Raw genomic sequence first — 22,987 nt, 5'->3', positions numbered from 1 at the left:
GTTAATTTAACTCAAGCGCTTAGGGCAAAAACTACCAAGCTTTTTGTTGCTCTCATGGAGCCACAAACATACTAAATTTTACCACTTTCTGGTAGTTTTAACCGTACTTTTTTTCTTAGTGAAAACAAAAACAAATTAAATCAAAATCTTCATACAATTCAAGTCTCTGTACATAAACAATTTATGCTGCTTTTTTTTTTCATTCAATAATCATGCTGAAAATAATTTTACTAAATACTTTGAACTAGAGAGGCATTGAAAGAACTTAAATTATGTTTTAGTGAAAAATTAAAAACAATTTCACAATTTATGTTGACTTAATGTCTTATGTGTTTTAAAAGAAAATGTGTATTTTTTTAGCCATTCACTATTCAATTTTTATTATTCTGTAATGGAATTAAGCAAAATGTTTGTCTATAATGTAATATAAAAACTTTCATTCTAAAAAATAATATTAATGTGTTAAAGCCGCTATCCCCTGTTCTAAATTCTATAAATAAAATGAACAAATATAGTTGATGAGTGAAATAAAGCATACTTCAAAAGCATAGCCTATTTTTTTACTTTAAAATTATAAAATTTATTTATTAATTATATAATGTTTGGGAAATACTTATATTTCAAATATATTTGCATAAGTTTACGCAAAATTGAACGCTTTAAAATGGATATGCGAATTGAAAGAATCACTAATAATTTATTTGAAAATATATTATTTGAAAAAAATAGTCATAAGTAGGTCTGCTACCTCTATTAGAAATAAATAACAAAGCCAAAAACTACTGATTTCAGAAGCAGTTGTTTTGAGCTTAAATGCAAGTAATCGCGATCATGCATTAAATAAATTGTCAACTACACACCGTTTTCTTCATTGTTTGCTTATTGTTAAAGGGTTTTTTTTAACCTGACAAATTTAAAGAAACTCTACTCTACTTTTGTTATAACTCTGTTTATTTTAAATTTTCAATTACGAAAAAACCCAAAATTTTAAACGTATCATCAGATAAAAACAGCTTTTAAAGAAACGAAATCTAATTAATATTCATTAGATTTTTTAACAAAATAAGTTTTAAACTGCTTTAAAGTATCTCATATTTTTGAATTAGAATTTCTACACAACAACAATACATTGAAAAAGAATAGCTTGGAGGACATAGTTACTTTCTCAATTTAACTTAAAAATAATTTTAAATTTTAAACCACGAAAATAGTACATTAAACCAACGCTCGAAGCATGTCGACTTATATTACCAACTTTATAAGTTTAAAGCAAATTATGTTTTTGGATCTGCAAATATAACTGTAGTACTACAAACTTATTATGTATTTAATACTAAATTTTTGTTTCAAAAATTTCGAACTTATTTTATTTTAATGTGTAGTTAAAATTAAATTTAGAAACTTTAAAACCTATAGATATAAAATACCGTTGACAATCAAGTTAGTGACGGAACTCAGCCGTGACGGCAGTTCACAATTGCTTATTGTTTTATTATTATTATTATGTTTATCCTTTATTTACTTATTTAATAAAGTTTCATCTTCCTATTTATACAAATTGAAAACTTACTTTTAAAATTTTTGAATCGCATAAAAAATAATGCCTTTAAGTTTAAAAAATGAAACTAATACCAAATTTCCCATTGATTTTAGCAAGATAGAAAATTTAATGTCGTAAGTGGGAACAAAGAATAAGGTTTCATATGAAAATGGGAAAGTACTAATAATTTGCCAGAAATAAAATGCAACAAAATTTCATGAGATAAAGGAGGAAAAATTTGAGCTTAAATTCAAAATGACATACTGCATTTTAAAAACAAAATTCACCAATGTTGCTTTCTTATTTAATAACAAAACAAAAAAAAAATGTAAGAACTGTCAACAATGAAAAATTTACAATGATAAAGCAAAGCATATTTTCTCAGTACATATTGTATCAAACTTGCACTACTTCAACAATAATAGTTTGAGCTGTAAATAAATAAGTTTTCCTTTCACGCAATTTTATTTAATGAAATTTAAAATATAATGAAGTAATTAGAGATTCTGTAAAAACATGCTGTATCGAAGTTAACAACAAATGCAAGTTATAGAAAAAATAATTCTAACAGCAATTTTTTGTGGGACAATTCTTTTTTTCTTTTTTTTTTAATTATGTTTTATTCGCTATAAGCAAGTTTCAATGCGAGAACAAAACATACAAACTAGCAACGATAAGTGTACAAGAATATAACCTATTACAAAAAATGTATAGCGGACTTATAAGTAATACATAATGTAAAGTGCTTATTTTCCCACTTATTTATTTTTCCAATTTCTTTACTATCCTGAGGATCATTATGAATCAAGGTGATTACTTACTTCTGTTAAATCAAATATAGTTTAAATGATGATTTAACAAGCAATAACAAGTGATATTAAATAAATGAAACGGATTTAATTAAATATATTAATAGAAAATATTAGTTAACTTATTAAAAACTGCAAAAGAAACAAATAAATAAATAAAAAAAAGAAAATATCAGTGTTATATATAAAGTTAAATTTTGAATGAAATTTTTCAGCATGAAAAACTATAATGAAGCAAGTTGGTTATTTATATTTCTCAAACAAGGTCTATGTGAAATAAAAATTTAGCTAGCTAAAAAAAATGAGGGAAATGAATTAATACAATAAAAAATATATTAAAAGAGTAAATTATTTATATTTGATTAAAAACTGCAACAAAAAAACATCTTATGAGTGCGGCATTAAGTAATACGTTAACTTAATGTTAGGCATAATACATAATTCATGATTAGTGACATAATACTGCATGTAAAATGTGTAACCTGAATATGTTTACCAACAGCTAAATTAGTTGCGTTGAGAATTTATTATCTGTTCAAGAGAATGAAAAACTCGGGTTTTTAAAAATCAGATAAAAGATCTGTTTCAGATAAAATTCTCTAACTTATTCTGATAAATGTTTGTTACAAAATATGATGTATGATATTTAAAGGACGACAAGAATTTTAACCTTGATTATGACAAGCAAATAAATAACTGGTTGATACTTGAATTAGTTCTTTGATCGTATAAACAAGAGAAAAATAATCGTTTATTAGTAAGTTTATAACATACACTTACTCTCATTAAACTTATAGTTACACTAAATCCATTAAATAAAGTAACCACATCCACTTTTATATTCTAAAAAATGTGTTTAAACTTAAATATATGTTATCGAAGAGGGAAAATGTTCATTATAATATAACAGGTATAAAAGATTTCCCACTTGCAAAATGATATTTTTTTTCCTTTTTTTATAAAAAAAGTTTTTATTTTATTTATTCATTTTCTTTATTTAGAAAATTTTTTAGTTTTTTTCAGTGAACGTGGTGAACTGAAAAATTAATCCATATGGTCTTGGCTAATTTTAAAGCTAAGCAAATCAGAAGAAAACTACAAAACAAGTCGAAAGTGACTATCAAAATTGGGATTTGACCATTTTTGAAACATGGCTGACAAAATAAATACATAAAATTTAGAAACGAAATTTATTAAGTAAGTTTAAGATTAAAGAATTATTTCAAAAAATTATTAGAAACTACAAAGCGAGAATGATTTCAAAAATCTGCAACAAAAAAATAAATAACAAAAAAAAATTTTTAAAAATGTGTACAAAACATTCGAAATCTCCCGAAACGTTTTCATCTACTCACAGTTTCTAATGTTAGGTTATCACAAGTAAAATCAACGTGAATCATTTCGTAACGTATGGTGATGAAGTCACGGAATTCGTATTTTAAAGGAATATGAAACCACGTGTTTCTTATATTTACGCTTTTAAACGTGTCTCCGTGAACTTAATGGAGACTCAACAAGAACTAACAAAAAAAAATTAAACTATTAAAATAAAAAAATCTATTAAGCAATTGGATGTGTAATCTTTCTTTTGGGGAGTTAAACTTACTTATATTCTGGTTAATCTAATTATAAGAAGCCGCAACGGAGTTAACGAATTTCAAAAATAAATAAATTAATTAATTAATTAAAAATTATGTATTACGTGTCATGAATGTTTAGTCTGACGATATTAGGGTACTTATCGGTTTCAAAGGGTACTAGACCACTTAGTACCAATGTACTAATATTAGGTACCTATATTGGCTTAATGGTTTCTCCTTTCCACGACACCTATATTATAACATTTAATTCAGCGTCACTGGCGTCGATAATAGTTTCGGATTTCTTACAGCCTTTGAAGTGATTGGTCATCGAAAATAGTTAAAAAAATATTAGTACCGTGACTAATTATTTCCGAGAATTACAGTTAATTAATTTTGGTAATTTATACGAGTTGAAATAAAATAAATACATTTTATATTAAAAATCTAAACTAATCGAGAAAACTTATTCGTATAAGAAAACAACAAAAAAGTAACGTTTTGTTACTATCCAATGATGCTTAATTTTGGTAATAGGTACGACTTGAAGGATAAAAAAAAAGTTTAACATCAAGAATCTAAATTAATCAACAAAAGATGCTTATTTGTCTAGGGGAGTAATAAAAAATCACCATATTATTATTGACACCAATGATAATTAATTTTGGTAACAGGTACTACTGATATTATGCTAATCGGTGTTTTTAATAGGTACTAAATATACTGATATTGGTACCAATATACCTGTAAGCACTATGGAAATAAGTTTTTTACGGCCCACCGAAAGGTTTTCGAAAAGTGGTGATTATGGTAAGTTTTGGCTGTCAAGCAACAGCATTTCGCCAAATGATACTGAATATAGTTAATTTTTATTTTGATGGAATGAACTTCTAAAATAAAGCAATCGAAATAGGAAACAAATAATAATAAATTTTAAGAAAATGGAATTGTCTTAGCTTTGCGTCGCTGTATAATTTTCAGTTTTGTGCGTGATTTCGTAATGTTGCTCAATACCGATTTATTGTTTATTTACTGTTTTTTTCCCCCACTCTGTACAAAGAACGGGTACTCCAGCTAGTTATAATATATATATAACAGCATAAAAAAAAACAATTTTTTATAATAATAATAATTATGCATCGTAGTAATAATTATGCGTAAGTATCGTAGGAAAACGTTACACTTTAAAAGCAATCGGTGGTTTTGTGATAATACGTTAGGTGAAGTCAAAGATTGTATAATAGAAACTGTATAATATGAATAGGGTAGTGTATAAATTTTTTGGTTCAATTATTGAAACATAGATGCGGCTTTTCACGTTAAGCCAACCTAACCGTGAGATCAATTCAAGCTTATTTAGAAGAATTTTTATTAATCGGTAATCATTTTGAAGTCAGTATGAAGATGCCTGCAGATCTTTATATTAACCAGTGTGACGGTGAAGTGCTTAATCACGGTTTTTGACGATGCATTCTTTTTACATTATCTTGTTTAAATTGAATTTCGGAAATATATTACTAGTAACAAAATTTCATGGGAGATCAGTAAAATTATTGCTTGTAAAATATTGTGAAGAATTTTTTCTTGATTACTCTTGCGATCATGTTTTATTAATCGGTAATCATTGTGAAATCAGTATGAAGATGCTTGTAGATGTTTACATTAACCAGTTTTACGGTGAAATGTTTAACCATGATTTTTGAATCAGATTATCGTGTTTAAATTAAATTTTAAAAAGATATTACTAATAACGTAAAATTATTGAATGCAAAATAATGTGAAGAATTTTTTCCAGTTTGCAAATTCGTTATTGATTAGCTGGCAACATTGATTTAAATCTAGATTTTTCTTAGTTAAATTTATTATTGTGTATTATATAATTACATAAATATATATGTATATTGTATGTTAAGTTTATTATTATAAATTGTTATTTTGTAGAAAATCATGAAGAAAAAAAAGATATTTGATTACAAAATATAACTTTTTTTCTCTATTTCATTTTAACAAATAATGATGACTGTACGATAGTCTTAAGCATAAAAAATTTCAATTTTTATTCCATTCTTTCGAAATTTATAACGAATATTATAACGCATTAATTAAAAATATAAATCTTTCGGCACCTATCTAAGTTAAAGTAGTTAAAAAAATTATATTGTAATTGTAATATTCGATGTATATTATAGTAATTATTGTAATACATTTCCACATAGAATGTAAAAATTTCAAAANTAACCAGTTTTACGGTGAAATGTTTAACCATGATTTTTGAATCAGATTATCGTGTTTAAATTAAATTTTAATATTTAAATTTAAAATTTGAATTAAATATTACTAGTGAAGTAAAATTATTGAATGCAAAATAATGTGAAGAATTTTTTCCAGTTTGCAAAATCGTTATTGATTAGCTGGCAACATTGATTTATTTGATTACAAAATATAACATTTTTTCTCTATTTCATTTTAACAAATAATAATGACTGTACGATAGTCTTAATCATAAAAAGTTTAAATTTTTATTCAATTCTTTCGAAATTTATAACGAGTATTATGACGCATTAATTAAAAATATAAATCTTTCGGCACCTATCTAAGTTAAAATAGTTAAAAAAATTATATTATAATTTTAATATTCGATATATATTATAGTAATTATTGTAATACATTTCCACATAGAATGTAAAAATTTCAAAACTCGAAAATTTGCAAATTGAGAAAAAATTTGAGCGCATTTCGTATAAAAATCGGAGTCCATAACTTTAAAAGAGCTGAAAACTGATTAAACAATTCGTCACAATGTTTAACAAAAGCACAAACTAATATGCTGCTAGAATTTTCATTCTAAAATTACGGTAAAGTAACCAGCACTAGTCAGTCCATCCAATTAACTGTTAAGCTTAAGGTTAGAAAACTTTTTTTATTTTCACGATATTGTTATCTGGCATGGTAAAAAAAAATAATGACACAATAGTGAATACAAAACTATACGGTTATGTAACCATTTATAACTGACATGGTTTCAGAATTATAAAAATTTTATTATACTGAACATTGGAGTTAGGTTATGTTTTTATTAGAAAATGAAGTTAGCTTGGGGTTGAGTTGTGTTTTGGCAAATGAACCGTGGTTGAACTTTTTAATCGAACGAATTGAACTTTTGAATTGATATTTTGAATCGAACTTTTTATTGAACTAGTATATTGGTTGAACCAATGAACTTTGTTGTGTTATGCAGCTCTGTGGTGTTGCCCTCTATGCGTGAATAAGAGTTTCTTACTCTAATAGTCCAAGGTCCCCAATTGAAAAGTGCAGGACAATAGAAACTTTTCATGTGTTGAAGGAATGGGGGAAATATTGTGATATCAGCCGTCATGAGATTGACAGATTAGCCCTCTTAGCAACAGTATGTACCGAACTGCAAGCAATTAAATGGCTTTATAAGGTGGTCCTAGTTGGCGAGGGTATTACGGTTGTTTAACCATATTTGGTGAAAACAGTCAATAAATGATTTTTCTCATAGTTAACAGTGTGTATACCATTTTTTGTGGTTATTTGACTGTTTTAGAAAAATAATGGTAAAATAACAAATAAATTGCTATTTAACCTTTGTATAATTTGTAATGCTATGTAAGGGTTATTTAATCACCACATGTATGTTGTGTCGTGCTGAATTATGAATAACTAAATAAATTATTGATATTATGTATAGTATTTTTTTAATAGTGTGTTGTTTTCTTTTTGACAGGCTTATGCGCAGATAAAAGAACTATCGGATGAGGATCATCGGATGCAAGAGGATATGTACGCTGACATGACTGGGGTGATGATGACCAACTTGGTCTCATCGTCCCCCGGTCACCAAGTTCAATTAGATGCCGATTCCAAGAAGAAACGTAAGTAACAAAAAAATATTGAATAATATTTATAGTTTTAGACAGTTCTTATATCATTACTTACCCTTGCCCATGTACTTCATGTTTTTGCTAATCTTTTACTTCTTTTGTTTGATTATTTTTTTAGGATATAAAATAAAATTTCTATAAATCATTACAATAATACGTCAGCCTTCATAAAACTTTATTTATTTATTTATTTTTTTGGTAATGTAATTATTATTACAAAAATTTTAATACTACTTTTTCATTTTTTCAAAGAAATCATTATAATTTCCTTATTTATTCTTTATTGTCCTTATAACAATAGTATTACTTAAAAACAAACGATGATTATAAAATTAACTCGAAAGAAAAAAGCATACTTATTTATTTTTAACATTCGAAAGAAAACATAATATGTATTTTTTATATTAATTTATTTATTTTCAATATATATATTGCTTTATTTTTAATAATAAGATTAGTGACTATAAAAGTCTGAACCCCTGCGATAATTACCTCAAAATCTCATATTTTGTTTACTTTGTGAAATAATATTAATTTCCAATGATAATAGAAAGAGTTTGTCTGCGTGTCTCTTTTGTAATTCCAGAACCATTAGTGATAAATAGCATTCTGAAATTCGAATAGCGGGTGCATGAGCAATTTTAGCTCGAGTTCCTAAGAAAACGGACAAAACGGACGGAAGTCCATTATAAAAGGGGCGATTAAAATATGCCTTTTTTTTCTCTCATGGGTTAAGAATTTATACAAACTAAATTTCAGATGCGTTTCCTTTTCAGTTATTTAGGTTGCATTACCATTGATCTTTGCTGGTATACAGCCTTATTTGATCAAAAAAGAATTTAATGTATTCTCTTATTTAATTATGGTGAATTTTCACTACTATGAATTGGTCGCGAGCAATTGCAGCATACCGAATGATAATTAGCTTTTATTATGATGAGTTGAACTTCTATAATACCATTGCGCTTAATCTAAGAAGTCACCGGTAAATGCAAAAAATATAAATAAAAAATGAAATTATTAATTAATTTTGTAGGTAGATTATATGCCTTTCATTTCTGTACATAGTTTTTTGATTCACATCGAGTTATTGTATTTTTACTTTTCTTTTCGTATAATCCCACAAGATTGAAAAATATGAATAATTTACGTGCCAATTTTTTTTTATCCAGTTCTTAAATTATAGAATGAGTTTCCTATTTACGAAAATTTTTGGGTTCAATTCTGTATTCAAATATGATGTTATTACAAATGCCTTCAAGGAGAAAAAAATTCTGGTAAAATTACCTTACTGTATAAAAAGTAATGACATTTCTGGTAAAAAATTAATAAAATAAAAAACCATAATTCTGATTAATAAATTAATATATAAGTTTTTTAAACCATATTTTTTTTTTTTTAATTTTCCCTTTCTTGTGATTATAAGTTTACCAGAAATTCTAGTTTTCAAAATTATTGTTCTCATTACCACATATTTAGTAAAAAATACAAAACTGAAAAGTAAATTTAACCAAATAAATGGTTTTGATACCATGCTTGAAGTTATTTGAAAATTACGAAATTTTACCACAGTTACCAAATTTTATCACATTTTATAAAAACAAAATTTATTGTTAATTTTATTAAAACCATTACCTGAGCACTTCATTTAAAATTACTAAGCTTTTTAGTGTTTCCGTAGAGTCAGAAACACTGTGAATTTTATTATATTCTGGTAGTTTTGACCATACATTTTTTCTTAATGTACAAGGCAAGGATACGGTGAGTTTTTTTTTCTCCACATCTGTCATCTTGAGCCTCTACAAACCCCATAGAACTTAGGCACGTGGTTCTTCATTCACTGAACCGTGTAAATGGTTGATCTTAGTCAATTGATGTCATTTATTCAGTTCTTTCTCCTCGCACGAATGAAATAGCATATTTTATAAACCTTTAAATATTTTGGTTTAAATTATAAACATAAAATATTTTTTTATTTATAAATTTTAGATTATTTGATAACATATCCGAAATTTTATTCGATTATGATTAAAGTATGTTAGTGACTTTAATGGTAGGTTAATACTAATTTGGCTCTTGTTTATTAATAAAACGTAATAAATGAATGTTGAATAAAATAATATGGAAATTATATTTAATCTGGAGTGAACCAATATTTTATGATGATATCAACTATACAAGTCGGAATGTTAATACAAATATTTTATAAATGAAATTTTATTATTGAAAATTTTTGATGATTTAAAATTGAACAGCATTAAAATTAAAAGTTTTATACATTTATTTATTTTCTAACGATATTTAGTTCTAGTTTTCATCGTTCAACTCGTAAACTGCATCGGGAATTTAACGCCTATGCACACTTTTAAAGTTTTATTTTTAAAAAAATAAAAGTTATTACAGTATTTTTCTTAGTTCTCTGAAAAACAGCGAAATAAAAATCAATTAAAAAAAGGGCATATTTTTCAAATAGCAGAGCCTTTCTGCGAAACAAATAAAAAAAATCAAGAAGCAGACTTAGTAAAAGTTTTATCAGTTATCCTTCTATAGGCGAGAATGAATAAACATTCATACAATGGGGAAAAAAATAATAAAACAAGTAAATTCAAGATAATCGAAACTTCTTAGAAAATGAAGGAGACAATTGTAAAGATGATTATCTAAAAGAGAGGGGGGTGGAGATAGACAGTCAAGAATGCCAAGAAGAAGAAGAAAAAAATCAAAAAGAAAATTGTGGAGGAGTGAACTAACAGGTAGACGAAAGCCGGTTTCAGCACCTGTCGCAGATTCAGAATGTTACCGAAGTTGTGATATTATTAGAAATCTCTGCGTACCAGAGACGCCAAATCTTGCAGTCAAGAAATGTCGAAGGGGGGTCAGCATGATTTTGTCTTTTTTATTCTCCAAAAAAGAAAAAGGAAGAAGAAAAAAAAGAAGGCTACGCAACTGTCTACTACCGGTGCTATAAGATTCATATAATCAACTACCTGCGAATTACACGATGAAAAATAACTGGGAACCTTACACTGACGGTTTCCATCTATTTGGATCTCTAGGCCATCAAATTAGTTGCTACTGTAGAAGTAGGTGGGTGATTGCTTGTATGCAATGCGACATAAATGTGCAATTACTGGAAAATAAACTTGATTCTTCCAGAGAAAAAGAAAGAATTTTTTTTTTTACTTGGTTTGGGAAGGATGTTAAAAAAAGGAAGTTTCCCGTGTTATCGAGTTAATGGTATGGATCCCTGGTACAAAAGACTTTTTCCTATAAATCAGACTACATGATGATAAACTAAGGAATCATTTTAAACTTCCCGGAAAATATATAATAATAAAAATAAACTAATAATATTGTTAAATGCGCTTTCTGCAATAAATAAACAAAAAAAAAAATCTTGTACCACACAGCTTTCATACTTTTAATTATTCTTCTAACCGGTGTGGAACATCCGATTTAAATCTGACTTGATGCTTGATGCTACTGGTCAGTTTTTTAGCCTCGTAACTTTGAACCCACTTAAATAGTTAAGAGGACTTCTAGATCAGAGCAGTGGGACAAGCTTTTAAGAGGAATTTTTAAAGGAGTCCGCATTCGTGTTAAATGGCGACAAAAACTACGAAACTTCATAAGTGGAAACATATTTTCTACGGTGACCAGATTTCATTTTATTTGAAAGTTTGTTTATTTATTTATTTCGCTCTTTTTTCGTGATTTTCAATTATCTAGTTTCTCTCTATAAGATTTTGAATATCTGAAGAAAAAAATTCTATTCACTTTCTTTCTATTCTGCATGGAATTTTTTTTTCCAGGATTGCATTCCTAAATATTATTTTTAAGCTTTTATCGGAATTAAGAAAAGGGTTTCATTTATTTCAGATGTATCTAAAAATGACGCATTTTATTGTGAACCACGCACTAATTTTGCGAAAGTTAAAGGGAAAAAAACAATGCAGCAAATAAATCATATACATGCGGTACGATGTAGAAAAGAAAAGAAAAAAAGTTAAGTAAGACAAGCACAAAAACAGCATTAAAATTTGTAACAAAACTGCTTTTTTTTTTTCAATATAACTTTTTTTTGAATATTTTCAATTTTTATAGAAAATAAATTGTGAGCTTTGAAACTAAATAACTAAAATATTTATTTAAAGCATTTTTATTTTGAAAACTTAAATAACCGACATTTACTGACAAGTCTTTGTTTATAAAGCAATGGTGTTATTTCTAACCATACATAAAAATTTAATGATGGTGTCGCAGTTTTTCATTGTTGTAGGTACATTTTTACTGGTCGAAAAATCACAAAGCAGATTCCTTTCATTAATTTTTTTTTTTTTTTGTCATCAACATAAGATTAATAAAAGTTATACAGGTATTGTTTTTCCGTAAATTTTTTGTATCTCAAATTTAAAGGTATTTCCCTGGAATATTTATTTTACTAGGCTATTGTAACGTTTTTGATTTCTATTGTTTTCTAAATTAAGAATCTAAAATTAAAAGTGTTGTTTCTTTATTAATTCTATGGTATTACCTTATTAGCATTATGGTACCTTATGCTACATTAACTTGTTTGAATCGGTGTCTAAACTTATAAACCATTTTACAATTTTTGGTGAAAATTACGCTAATATGCTATTATAAATTACCATTACAGCGATTATTTCAATAATTTAGAATTTAAATATCAACTTCAGGCTGTGATGCATGATCAAATTGTTTTTAATATACCAGCCTGTTTGGAAAGCGAAAATATTAAATTACAGTTGTGAACTGCAAATACGGCTGAGCAAATTTAAAATAACAGTACACATTTAATTTTAAATGTTATCTTTAAAAAATGATTCTTAAGCAAAATTAGTTATGTTCTTATTCAATAGATTTTAATATAATAATAGGTATAAAAGAATAATACGAAATCCTTCTTACTATTTACTAGTCAAATTTGACTCAAAATAAACATTTAATTTAAAGAAATAAATACCGGGAAGTGGGAAGTGAGGATATAAGCGTAAGCAATCAGAATTCTTTATAGTACACAGATTTTAAGCGAACAGTTTCAACTACCGTATAAAAAAGAACTGTTTTATGCTTATAAACTGCAATTATTGAGCAGCAATTATAGGTGTTGGAGAGCGACAGCGAACAGAGAGCTTATCTCCCTTGTAATAAATACAATTAAGAAGTATTTTGTGAAGGCACAAAAACTGCTCTATTAAAAAAAAACTGAAAATAATAAATAAATAAATAAATAAATATTGTTAGCTGAATTGGATTTAAAAGAGAGAAAAAACGCTCCTTATAAAATGATAAAAGTATTACAATAAAAATTCATTTAAAAAATAGAAAATTAATTATTTTTTCTTCAAGCGTATTACTGGAAAAAACAAGTATTTTAAAAATGCTTTCAATAAATAGTATTAAAAGAATTACATATTGATTCTGTATCTATTACATGTTACTTCAATAGCCTCAAATTTTCTCCCCATTAACAAAAATTTAAATTCTTATAATAATAATATTTTTTTAGTGGTTTTTGTTATTTATTATTATTTAGTAACATTATTATTTAGTAATATTAATATTTAGAACAGTGGTTTTTTTTTCAATAAAATTGCAATTTGCATTATTTATAAAATTACAGACAAATAAATTTTGAAAAATAAATTAATTAATAAATGATCATAAACTAATCTTTTTCTCTTCACTTTATTCCTTAAACCCTACTGAATGATGGTAAGGAAAATAATATTCGAAAATGGAGATTGGGAGAAAATTTGTCTCTTACACGGTGAAAAAGATTCCGGTAAAATTACCGTACTCGTTTATATTTCTGATTCCATTTTCAGTTTAAAAAAAAGAAGAAAAAAAACATACTTTTGGTTATTAAGACAAAAATGTGTGTTACTTAAGCTATTCCTTTGGTAATTTTCCCGTTCACACAGTTACGGTTTAATTTTAACGTAAATTTTGGTTTTCAAAATTATTGTTCTTGTTACCACAAATTTAATTAAAACGCAAACCTTATAAGTAACTTTAACCGAATAAATATTTTTTATGCAATGCTCTAAGATATCATGACGAAAAAAAAACTAAATTTTACCACATTTACTAAATTTTATCATATATTGCAAAACCATATTTTTTTCCAAAAATTTTACCAAAGTGCGTCGGTAAAAATTACCGAGCTTTTTGCTGCTCTCATAGGGCCAGAAACACGATAAATTTTCCCATTTGTTGGTAGTTTTGACCATACATATTTTTTTTTTCCTCAGTGAAACTTTAATTACAACATGACAACAAAAAAGTAACATTTCCGGGGTCCGTTTTATTAATGCAATTTTAACTGGAGATGATGACCAGCCCAAATTCAAAAGATGATCAGGTGCAGGGAGAAAAGAGCTTCAGTGTTGCCCGCCTTCCCATACATATCAGGGCAGGTAGAGGTGTCGGAGCAGTGTCCTATCGGCCGATTGTCCCGCACCGGATGCCCTCCCCCCCTTCTTCATTGTGCATTGTTCCAAGCTCTGCGTAACATAGTCCAAAACTCCCCCATCGCCTCCTCTACCCATGTTATCGGATGGGACAGATGACGATTACCTGGCACTAATGGATCAAGAAGAGAAACCTGATCTGACCTATTATATCAGTGTGTGCAACTTAGCAACGAGAGAAATTCTCAGTGGCGAAACTATACTGTATAATCAGTGTCAATATACTCATAGCAATTACTCTCATCTTCTTGGCTCTTGTAATTACAACACGGGGAAAAATTTTATACATCAATATCCTAATTAAAGTTATTAAAATTATTTTAAGTTCAAATAATGTTCACCGCCACATGTTTTAGAATTTAGTAACTATAGCGTCAGTTGTCAAGTACATTGAAGCATTTTTTTAAGGATTGAACTTATGCTATTAAAAATTTAGTTAGTTATTTCCGTATAGAAAGAAAAAAAAATTCTAAATTGTAAAATAATAATTGTTATTTTTTATTTGCATCGCATCGTGCTATGTGCCCCTTTACTAAATCATTCTCTCACTTTTTTTTCAAAAAAAAAATATTCCATTAGCTGCGGCTTTTAGCGTAGAAAGAGAAAGTTTGAAGTCAAAAACGTTTTATGTTCTGTATAATTATATATATATATATATAAAAAACTTAACATTATGTTTTAATTTTAAATAATTTTTAATGGACCAAAAAATAGTATTATCACATGTTTCGATTTTTTTTCATAGCGCTTTAAATGTAAATTTGTTATAAATCAATTCTAGTACAGATAAAATTTTAAGTTTAAAAAAAAAATATATATAGATNATCGTTTTTTTTCTTTTTTTGAAATTTTATTTTAAGTATATTTATTCTATATACTGCATTAAATTAACCTACTTTAAAAATATTTCATTTGAAGCACATTGTTATCTTATTTTTAAATACTTTTTAAGAAATCGAAATTAATGGAAATTAATTGTTGAAATTAAATTCATGAACTTCATTTTCAAAATATCCTGAGAAACGCAATATCAAAAAGTTATTATATATTCGTTATAGTTTATTAACCCCCAAATGGTGTACAAAACAGAAAAAATTAAACAGAATTGTTAGGTACGGTTGCCACTAAGTTCTATCATCTGTTCAAATTTTTAGTTTTCAAAAATGTTTTCGTCGTATTTGAATAGTTAATCATTTGGGATGGATGTGAGTATGCTCTTTAAGAAATAAGATTAAAAAAAGAAATATAATCATGACGGTACTTTTTATTAGTAAATTTCTAATTATACGCTCATATTTCACAAACCATATTGAACAGAGTAGCATGGAAAATGCCGAGGGTGCTGAGGAAGGTGCTACTAGCACCTGTTGCGGTGGCGGTCACGCAATCCACCTGTTGCGCCCCCTCCCTTCCTCTGTCCAATACTCACATCATGCAATCCTCTAAAGGGGGTTGCCTATTCTCACGCGTCCACTCAGCCAATTTGGCGACAAACCGCATGGGATAGTTTTTTAATCGCTATAACAAAATTAATGTTTTAAACTTGCCTATTAATTTTATTGAGAATTTCATAATTTATGTATTTCCTTCAATAACATTCTCATAATTTTAATATTTTTTTTAAATTATAATTTTAAAAATTATTGCTTCTTGTTTGTTTGTATTCCTTACAAAGACGAAAATAGTTTTTTACTTTCCAATTTTAAACGTATCATTTTTACGTGGAACTTATAACTTGGAGTTTATAGAAAGAAAGACATTTTTGTCCTTTTATTAATTACTTATTCATTAAAAAAATCAAGCTTGTCGCAATTTTATTTAATGAAAATAAAATAAAAATTATTGAGAGTGAATACCGGGCTTAGTATTGTTCAGTTTTATTTTCATTACTGGCGCTAAAAACCTTCAAAAAAAAATTTTATTGTCACTGTAAAAAAACAAAAAGTTTTAAAAACAAAATCTATACATTTTTTAAAGTAATTTTTTTTTTTATCCGTAGGTTGAAAAAAAAAACATTTTTATTCCCGTCTTTTTCATTCTAAGATACTGCATGCAGAGGGGGGGGGGGAAGAAACTTCCGTAATATAAATTGATTTTCGTAAATCTTAAGTGAATTTAATATTTCATAAAAGAATTTGAAATATTAATGTGTATAGACTTATATTAAAATGCGTAGATATACTAAAATGAGTAGATTTTAAAATGTATGGATATTAAAATGCATAGATGCATGTATGTACAGATCAAATTAAAGTACATAGATTTGTAATAACATTATGAAATTTAAACAATCTTTTCTTTAAAATAATATAAAAATTTTAAAGTAATTTAATTTGTGTTTTATTAAATAAAAACATTTTTGTGGAATTTATTAGTGGTATTTTAAAATTACAACTTTACCTTGCTTCAGCGCACTTAGCGATAATCTTATGAATACAGCAACCCTGAAAATCAAGAACAGTTGGTAGCAGGTCAAAGGTTGCGTCCGTCCATCATTACTCCACCCCCGGGAGTCACGTGTCTCCATTTCCTCCCCCCATTTCCTTCGCCGCTAGACATACTACTTACTACAAAGTCTCCGTTACTGTAGCCCCAGGGCCTTTCCCAGCGTATGAATGGGGCCTTCGCTCGCTGACGAGACGAGATTTCCAGTGACAACAAAAACAAAAGATCTTTTTTAAAAATAAAATAAACAATACCGTTTATTATTATGAGTCAGGTAATCAAAGATCTTTTTTTTTTCTTCCCCTTTTAGATTGGATGTTAGGATCTGTGGTCAATGTTTAAAGCAATAATGCTACACGATTTTGAACTTAGACCAATTGAATTTCTTGTTTATTTATTTTTGAATAATTGTACGCTTTACTGTCATTTTATTTTACGCATTTTGGAAAGGGATTTTACTTCGAAGCAATAGTAAACATTTTGTAGAAACATATTACTTCTCGAAATCACTAGTTCCATATATTATTTTTATTACAATACACATGCGTGAGATTTATTTAATAATATAAAGAATTGGGAATTTTTTTGTCAGGTGATGTTAAATTCAAAAACTTGACAATGATTTTAGCTAACCCCAACAGAAAATTTTATCATCTTGCTCACGACATCTGCCTGTACATAAATCGATGCTAACTACTTTAGATGTACTATATATTTCAAAGAATGAGCAGATTTTGAAAAATTAATTTGAGATGGAATTAAATTTTTAAAGAAAAAACTCTCCAACATTTTCTATTTCGTTACATTCATACAGATATGAAAGTATTGTTGTAGAAACTAAACGGTATTTCCATTAATCGGGAACTTCAATTTATTATACCGAGTAAAAGAATTTAAAATTCGATTCTGTAAAAATTTTGTTTGTCCTACTATGAAGTTATTTCAAAGATTAAAAGTTGTTAAATAAAGTTTTCAAATGAAATTTTTTTTAACAATTCTATTCAGCAGAGTGTCTCTTTATTTTACTCGTATCCCTTATTAGTTAGAATTTTGTAAATTTGATAGTTCCGAGTCATTAAATATACGTACAATTTAACTAGTGACTAGTCAATCATGCAAATAAATTAATATTCTACGAGACAGAACTATTTTGAAAGAAGTAAATCCGTTTTGCTTCTTAATATCATGTTGTGTTTAAATTTAAAAGAGTATTAGTACATACAAAAGGCTGTTCTTAAAAATTTATTGAATAGAATATTTCTCCCATATTATCTCAGTTGTAAAAACTTAATTATGCAACAAAGTATCATCATAATAGTATCATCATCATAAATAATGTTTTATACTAAAATATCTTATTAAAATCATTTTTTTAAAATTTTAATGCTTGATTCGTTCCCTTCATGCACAAATATAAGTCGTATCGCGTCTTAATCCATGTGCAACAACGTCCATCCTTCTAACATTTACAGCATTTTAACATGCAATTGTACTCAAATGATTTTTTTTCTTCTGTATTGTATATGTTCTGTTATAAGTGGAACTTAATTAAAACGCATAAAGTATCTCTCTAAAAATACTTTCTAAACAGAAAAAAAAGAGAAAAAACACAATAAATCGACAAATTTCTGGTATCGAGCGTAGTTTCTGAGTCAAGAGTAGTCTTATTCTACTACTTTGGAAGCAACCATTCTAGAAAAGAAAACAAAGGGTTAGAGGAAAATGAAGGTTAATAAGAATTTTGATTCGGGCAATCCCACCACTATAACACGTGCGTGAGTACTTTATTTTTTGGAGTGAACTTTCCTTCAAGAATTTTTTTTTTCTTTGCGCCTTAATTCAAAATGATTTTTAACTGCTTTCCCCCTATTTTAGACAGAAAACATCGTTTATTTTCAAGAATAACTTTCTTCGAACTTAAATGTTCCTTTTCTTTTTCTTCTTTTTAAGTTAGATTGGAGAAATGAACGACTTGAAATTCCTCCTAGCTCATGATTTTTTTTTTCTGTTTTACCATTTTTTTAAAATTTATGCTGCAAACATTCTAAGAAAATTAGTTCTTTTTATGCTTATTTAAACGTTTTTCTTTCTCTTTCGCTTTAACATTTAGAAAAAATGTCTTGAGCTTTGAGTTAAAAACAATTGATTCCTTATTCTTTGTTCCCTAAAGAAAATTGTTTTATAAATAAGATCTTTTTCAGCGTTTTTAAAAATTTAAATTAAATATGAGATAATTATAAGTTAATATTTATACTCACATGCATAGAAAATATTTAATATAGTTTAATTAATACTTTTTTTGCATAACATGTTGAGTTTTTATATAGTTGATTAATTTCTTATAAGATAAAAAAAATAATGCATATATGCTTTAAGCATTTACAAATAATAATAATAATAATAATAATAATATAAAGAAAAAAACCTTTTACTGTCGAACCAAGTTTAATATTTTAAAACATTAAACTTTTAACTTTTAAAAAATATTTTCTTTTGTTTCATAAAAATAAACTAACAACATAAATACATTTTTATGTTATTTATTTTCCTAAACACTTAACATTTAGTGTCCCCCTCTCTTTCTTTCTCTCTCTGCTATTTATTTTTTATTTTACTAAACGCATAACATTTAGTCTCTCTCCCTCTCTATCTTATTTATTTTACTAAACGCTTAACATTTAGTCTCTCTCTCTGTCTCTCTCTCTCTCACTCTCTTGTCGACTTTTTGTCCATGATGGAGATATTAAAAAAGAAAAGGGATTGAAGGGATTTCTTCATTATTAGATGATCTAAAAACTGAAGAAATTCTAAAATCATTAAACATGAATTCATTAAAATTCTTTTTAAACGTGTTACCAAAAATGCACTTAAAGCAATTCAAATTTGCATTCCGTTATCAAGCGCAAATACTTAATAAAAATATAAGTTCAGTTTTTTTCCTATGTTATCTTATAAGTGCTTTTGACTAACTGAATGTTTCATAGTTTATTGTAGTTCTTTAATGAACTCACGAATCCTCAACACCAAGATTCGTATGACACATTGAACAATGTTGGTCAGTCCCAACAGGGTAAAAAAATGTTGTTCATAATGTATTTCAATGCATAATTTTTACATTTATTTGGATGAATGTAATACTATTAAAACCATGAAAAGTAAATTATTAGAAGTTAACAAAATTATGTACGAGGTGAGAGAAGAACATACGAACGCGACCCTAAAAGATCGTTAAATTCTAAAACCATTTGATACGGAGAATAATGGTCATTTTCGGTAGCTCGGGTATCATCATTAAAAATAAGAAAAATGTTGGAAACGTTAAAATGATGTTATCCTGCCCAAGTAACCTTTCTTCACATTACCGAACAGGAAGAGTTTTTCCTGTCTTTTTTTCTGTATTACCTCTGAGATAAACTTAGCAATTCAAAATCTTGTAGACTAACCTAGTCATTCAACAAAGGGGAAAAAAAGTTTTTTTTGTCCAACATTTATTGTATTAAAGAATAAAAAATAAATAAATAAATAAATAGCGTAACCGAGACAGAAAACCACAAAAGAGTGGGCGGTGCTCTTTTATGGTCGCGTGGCTTTGAATCTAAAAGGAGAGGTTTCTTTGAATTATATTTAAAATAGAAGTTCATATAATTCCTTTTCATTGTTGTTATTTACTTTGGTCAGAGATTTTCTTGATTTTAGATTTTAGAGCAATCATTCAAGCTTTGGAAGAATTTTTTTTTATTTATTTATTTATTATTTTTTTTTTTTGCTTATTCATTCTTTTTATTTATTTATTTATTTATTTATTTATTTTTATTTATTTATTTATTTTTTTTCTTTTTGGCTTTTGTAAAAATTTATTTTATTAATTGTTTAAAAGTTTATGAAACAGAATCTGTTTTATCCTTGCAATAAGTTCCACTTTTATTGATCTTATTATTTTTATTTTTTTACAAAAAATAGAGTAAACAAAATATTTTTAATATTAATTTAAATAAACGTTCTAGAAAAAAAAATCTGTACCTAAACGGAAAAAAAAACTCGTTATAAGTCACAAAAGGGGAAAATATGTAGCACTTATAAGATAAATCATTAAAAGAAGACGTAAAAAAATATTTCTTATTATCAGCCCCACCACTATTTATGAAACAAAATGAAACGAATTTTACTACGCTTAAAAGTTAAAAATAATTTTAATGTAGTAATATTTTTTATTATTTTATAAGTAACTATTACTAACCTAACTTTATTAATTCTATAAGTATTTCTTTGTTTGTTTGTTTTTCTTTATTTTCATTATTTCATAATTAAAATAATTTGTGCGAAGTTGCATACAGATATCGAAATAAAAACAAATAATCTTCAATTAACTTTAGCTCTTGAAATGTCATCGTATTCTTTAAAGAGCACACCTACAATATGCTATTAAATTATCGAAGCCGATAATTTAATTTACAAAATCAGACCAAAAATCACATTTCCTCTGGATAAACAGAAAATAGGAGAATCCGCCATCATAAAATAGGAGAATGAGAATAGAAATGGGAGAATTGCCGTAACTTGAAAATAATAGGGATTATATTTATTAGAATTTTAAAATAATCTGTAAGACATTTTACCTTTGTTATTAGCTTTAGTAATACGTAGCAAATAAATAAATGAATAAAATTAAAATAACATAGGAGGTCAAGTCTAAGATCACTCTTGCGACTAAACTATTGGAGCCAGATTAAATCATATTTTGAGGGTGAGAAATCTAAATCCGTCATGAAAAAGGTTTGTTTTTTCGGAGAAAGTAACGCTTTTGTGTCTAATTTTGTAACCTAACTTTTCGAATTCACAAATTAATTACAATATTTGAGACGTGTCTCTTCATTAAAATTGCATATTAATTAATACCTGTTAATCCGATCATTAGATCCAAAAATTATTAAGAGTGATTCGATTTTTATTTCGCCAACTTAATGATTTTCAAGATAACTTCAATAATTTTCATTTCATTCGTTTAAAAATTTGATTTCATATCATTCGGTTCAAAATTTAACAGTGTATGTAACTAATGTTGTTTCGATTACACTTAAAAATTTTTGATTACGCCTATTATTATTATTTTTTTTTTTAATTATTCTACGTTTCTTCGTTTCCTACCTTCATGTTTTTATTCATTAGGCGTTTTTTCTAAATAAATTTTTTAGTCCACATATACATACAATAATTAGTTAAAAATAATAATAATAAGAGATACATGCAAAATAAACTAAGTACAATATTTATAAATATTGAGTATAATATTTATAAATATTGAGTACAATATTTATAAACACCCTGTTCAATTTTTGGGTTGATTGAATAAATAACTGAGGAAATTATGGAGCTCGAAATTAGCAAATAAAACTGGGAATATTTAAAAGCCATTTTACCTTGAAATTTATTTTTAATCATTTTTCCTGAATTTGGCACCGTTCTAAGGCTCAGGGACTGATGACCCCCGTTAGCTACACCGTTGCAAGTATATAAAAATAAGTTTCATGAAAATTAGACTACACTGAAGCAACTATGGAAGAATATGATTTTTAAAGGCATGTAAGTATGCTCTCACCATTAAATGATTTCTGTAACACGTGAGAGTCAATTTAGATCAATATCTCACATGAGGTAACGAATTTTTTGTGAGAAAAAAAAAAGATGCGTTAAAAGTAAACAAAAACCATTTTTAAGACTTAGTCGAGCAAAAAGAAGAAAAGATTAAAAGATTATTTTCGAAAATGCGGCTTGCAATGCCATTAAACAAAGCTATTAAAGTAAACAGAATAGATAGGACTCTCTTTTCTCAATGTAGAAAAAAGTTTTTGAATGAAGTTTTTATTGTATTTAAAAATTATTTACTTTAATCTGTATAACATTTAAATCTTTTCACAAGTCAAAATAAAAAGACTGTCTAATATGAATTGTGACTATTTATTTATATTAAAATGAATAATTTTTAAGAAAAAAATATTTAACGTTAGTCAAATATTTTTTTTCCTACTCAAACGTTTAAAACATATCATGCAAACTTTTTTTATTTTATTGCAGAACAACCCCGCATAAGAAAAATATACAATTGAATTCGTATGTTATTGCATTCATGGTCAATAAGATAAAGCTTTGAGCCTGCCGATTAAATTATTAATTATATTAAATATTTATTAAACATCCCTACGATAACGCGAAATTT

At 26.8% G+C, this 22,987-nt stretch overlaps 1 protein-coding gene across 2 annotated transcripts in view; it reads left to right on the top strand.

Annotated features, from left to right (window-relative positions):
- LOC107444558 (paired box protein Pax-5) overlaps positions 1–22,987 on the top strand; it is a 92,232-nt gene that overhangs the window by 5,176 nt on the left and 64,069 nt on the right. For both annotated transcript variants that reach the window (XM_071179728.1, XM_016058722.3), the window contains exon 2: positions 7,678–7,825. In XM_071179728.1, the coding sequence (XP_071035829.1) occupies positions 7,720–7,825 (106 nt within the window). In that variant the 5' untranslated portion in view covers positions 7,678–7,719. The remainder of the gene's footprint in view (positions 1–7,677; positions 7,826–22,987) is intronic.

The sequence above is a fragment of the Parasteatoda tepidariorum genome, chromosome 4 (genome assembly GCF_043381705.1).
Source record: "Parasteatoda tepidariorum isolate YZ-2023 chromosome 4, CAS_Ptep_4.0, whole genome shotgun sequence".
Lineage (NCBI taxonomy): Eukaryota > Metazoa > Arthropoda > Arachnida > Araneae > Theridiidae > Parasteatoda > Parasteatoda tepidariorum.
The sequence above is the reverse complement of the archived record's forward strand: the minus strand, read 5'-3'. Positions and strand labels throughout refer to the sequence as shown.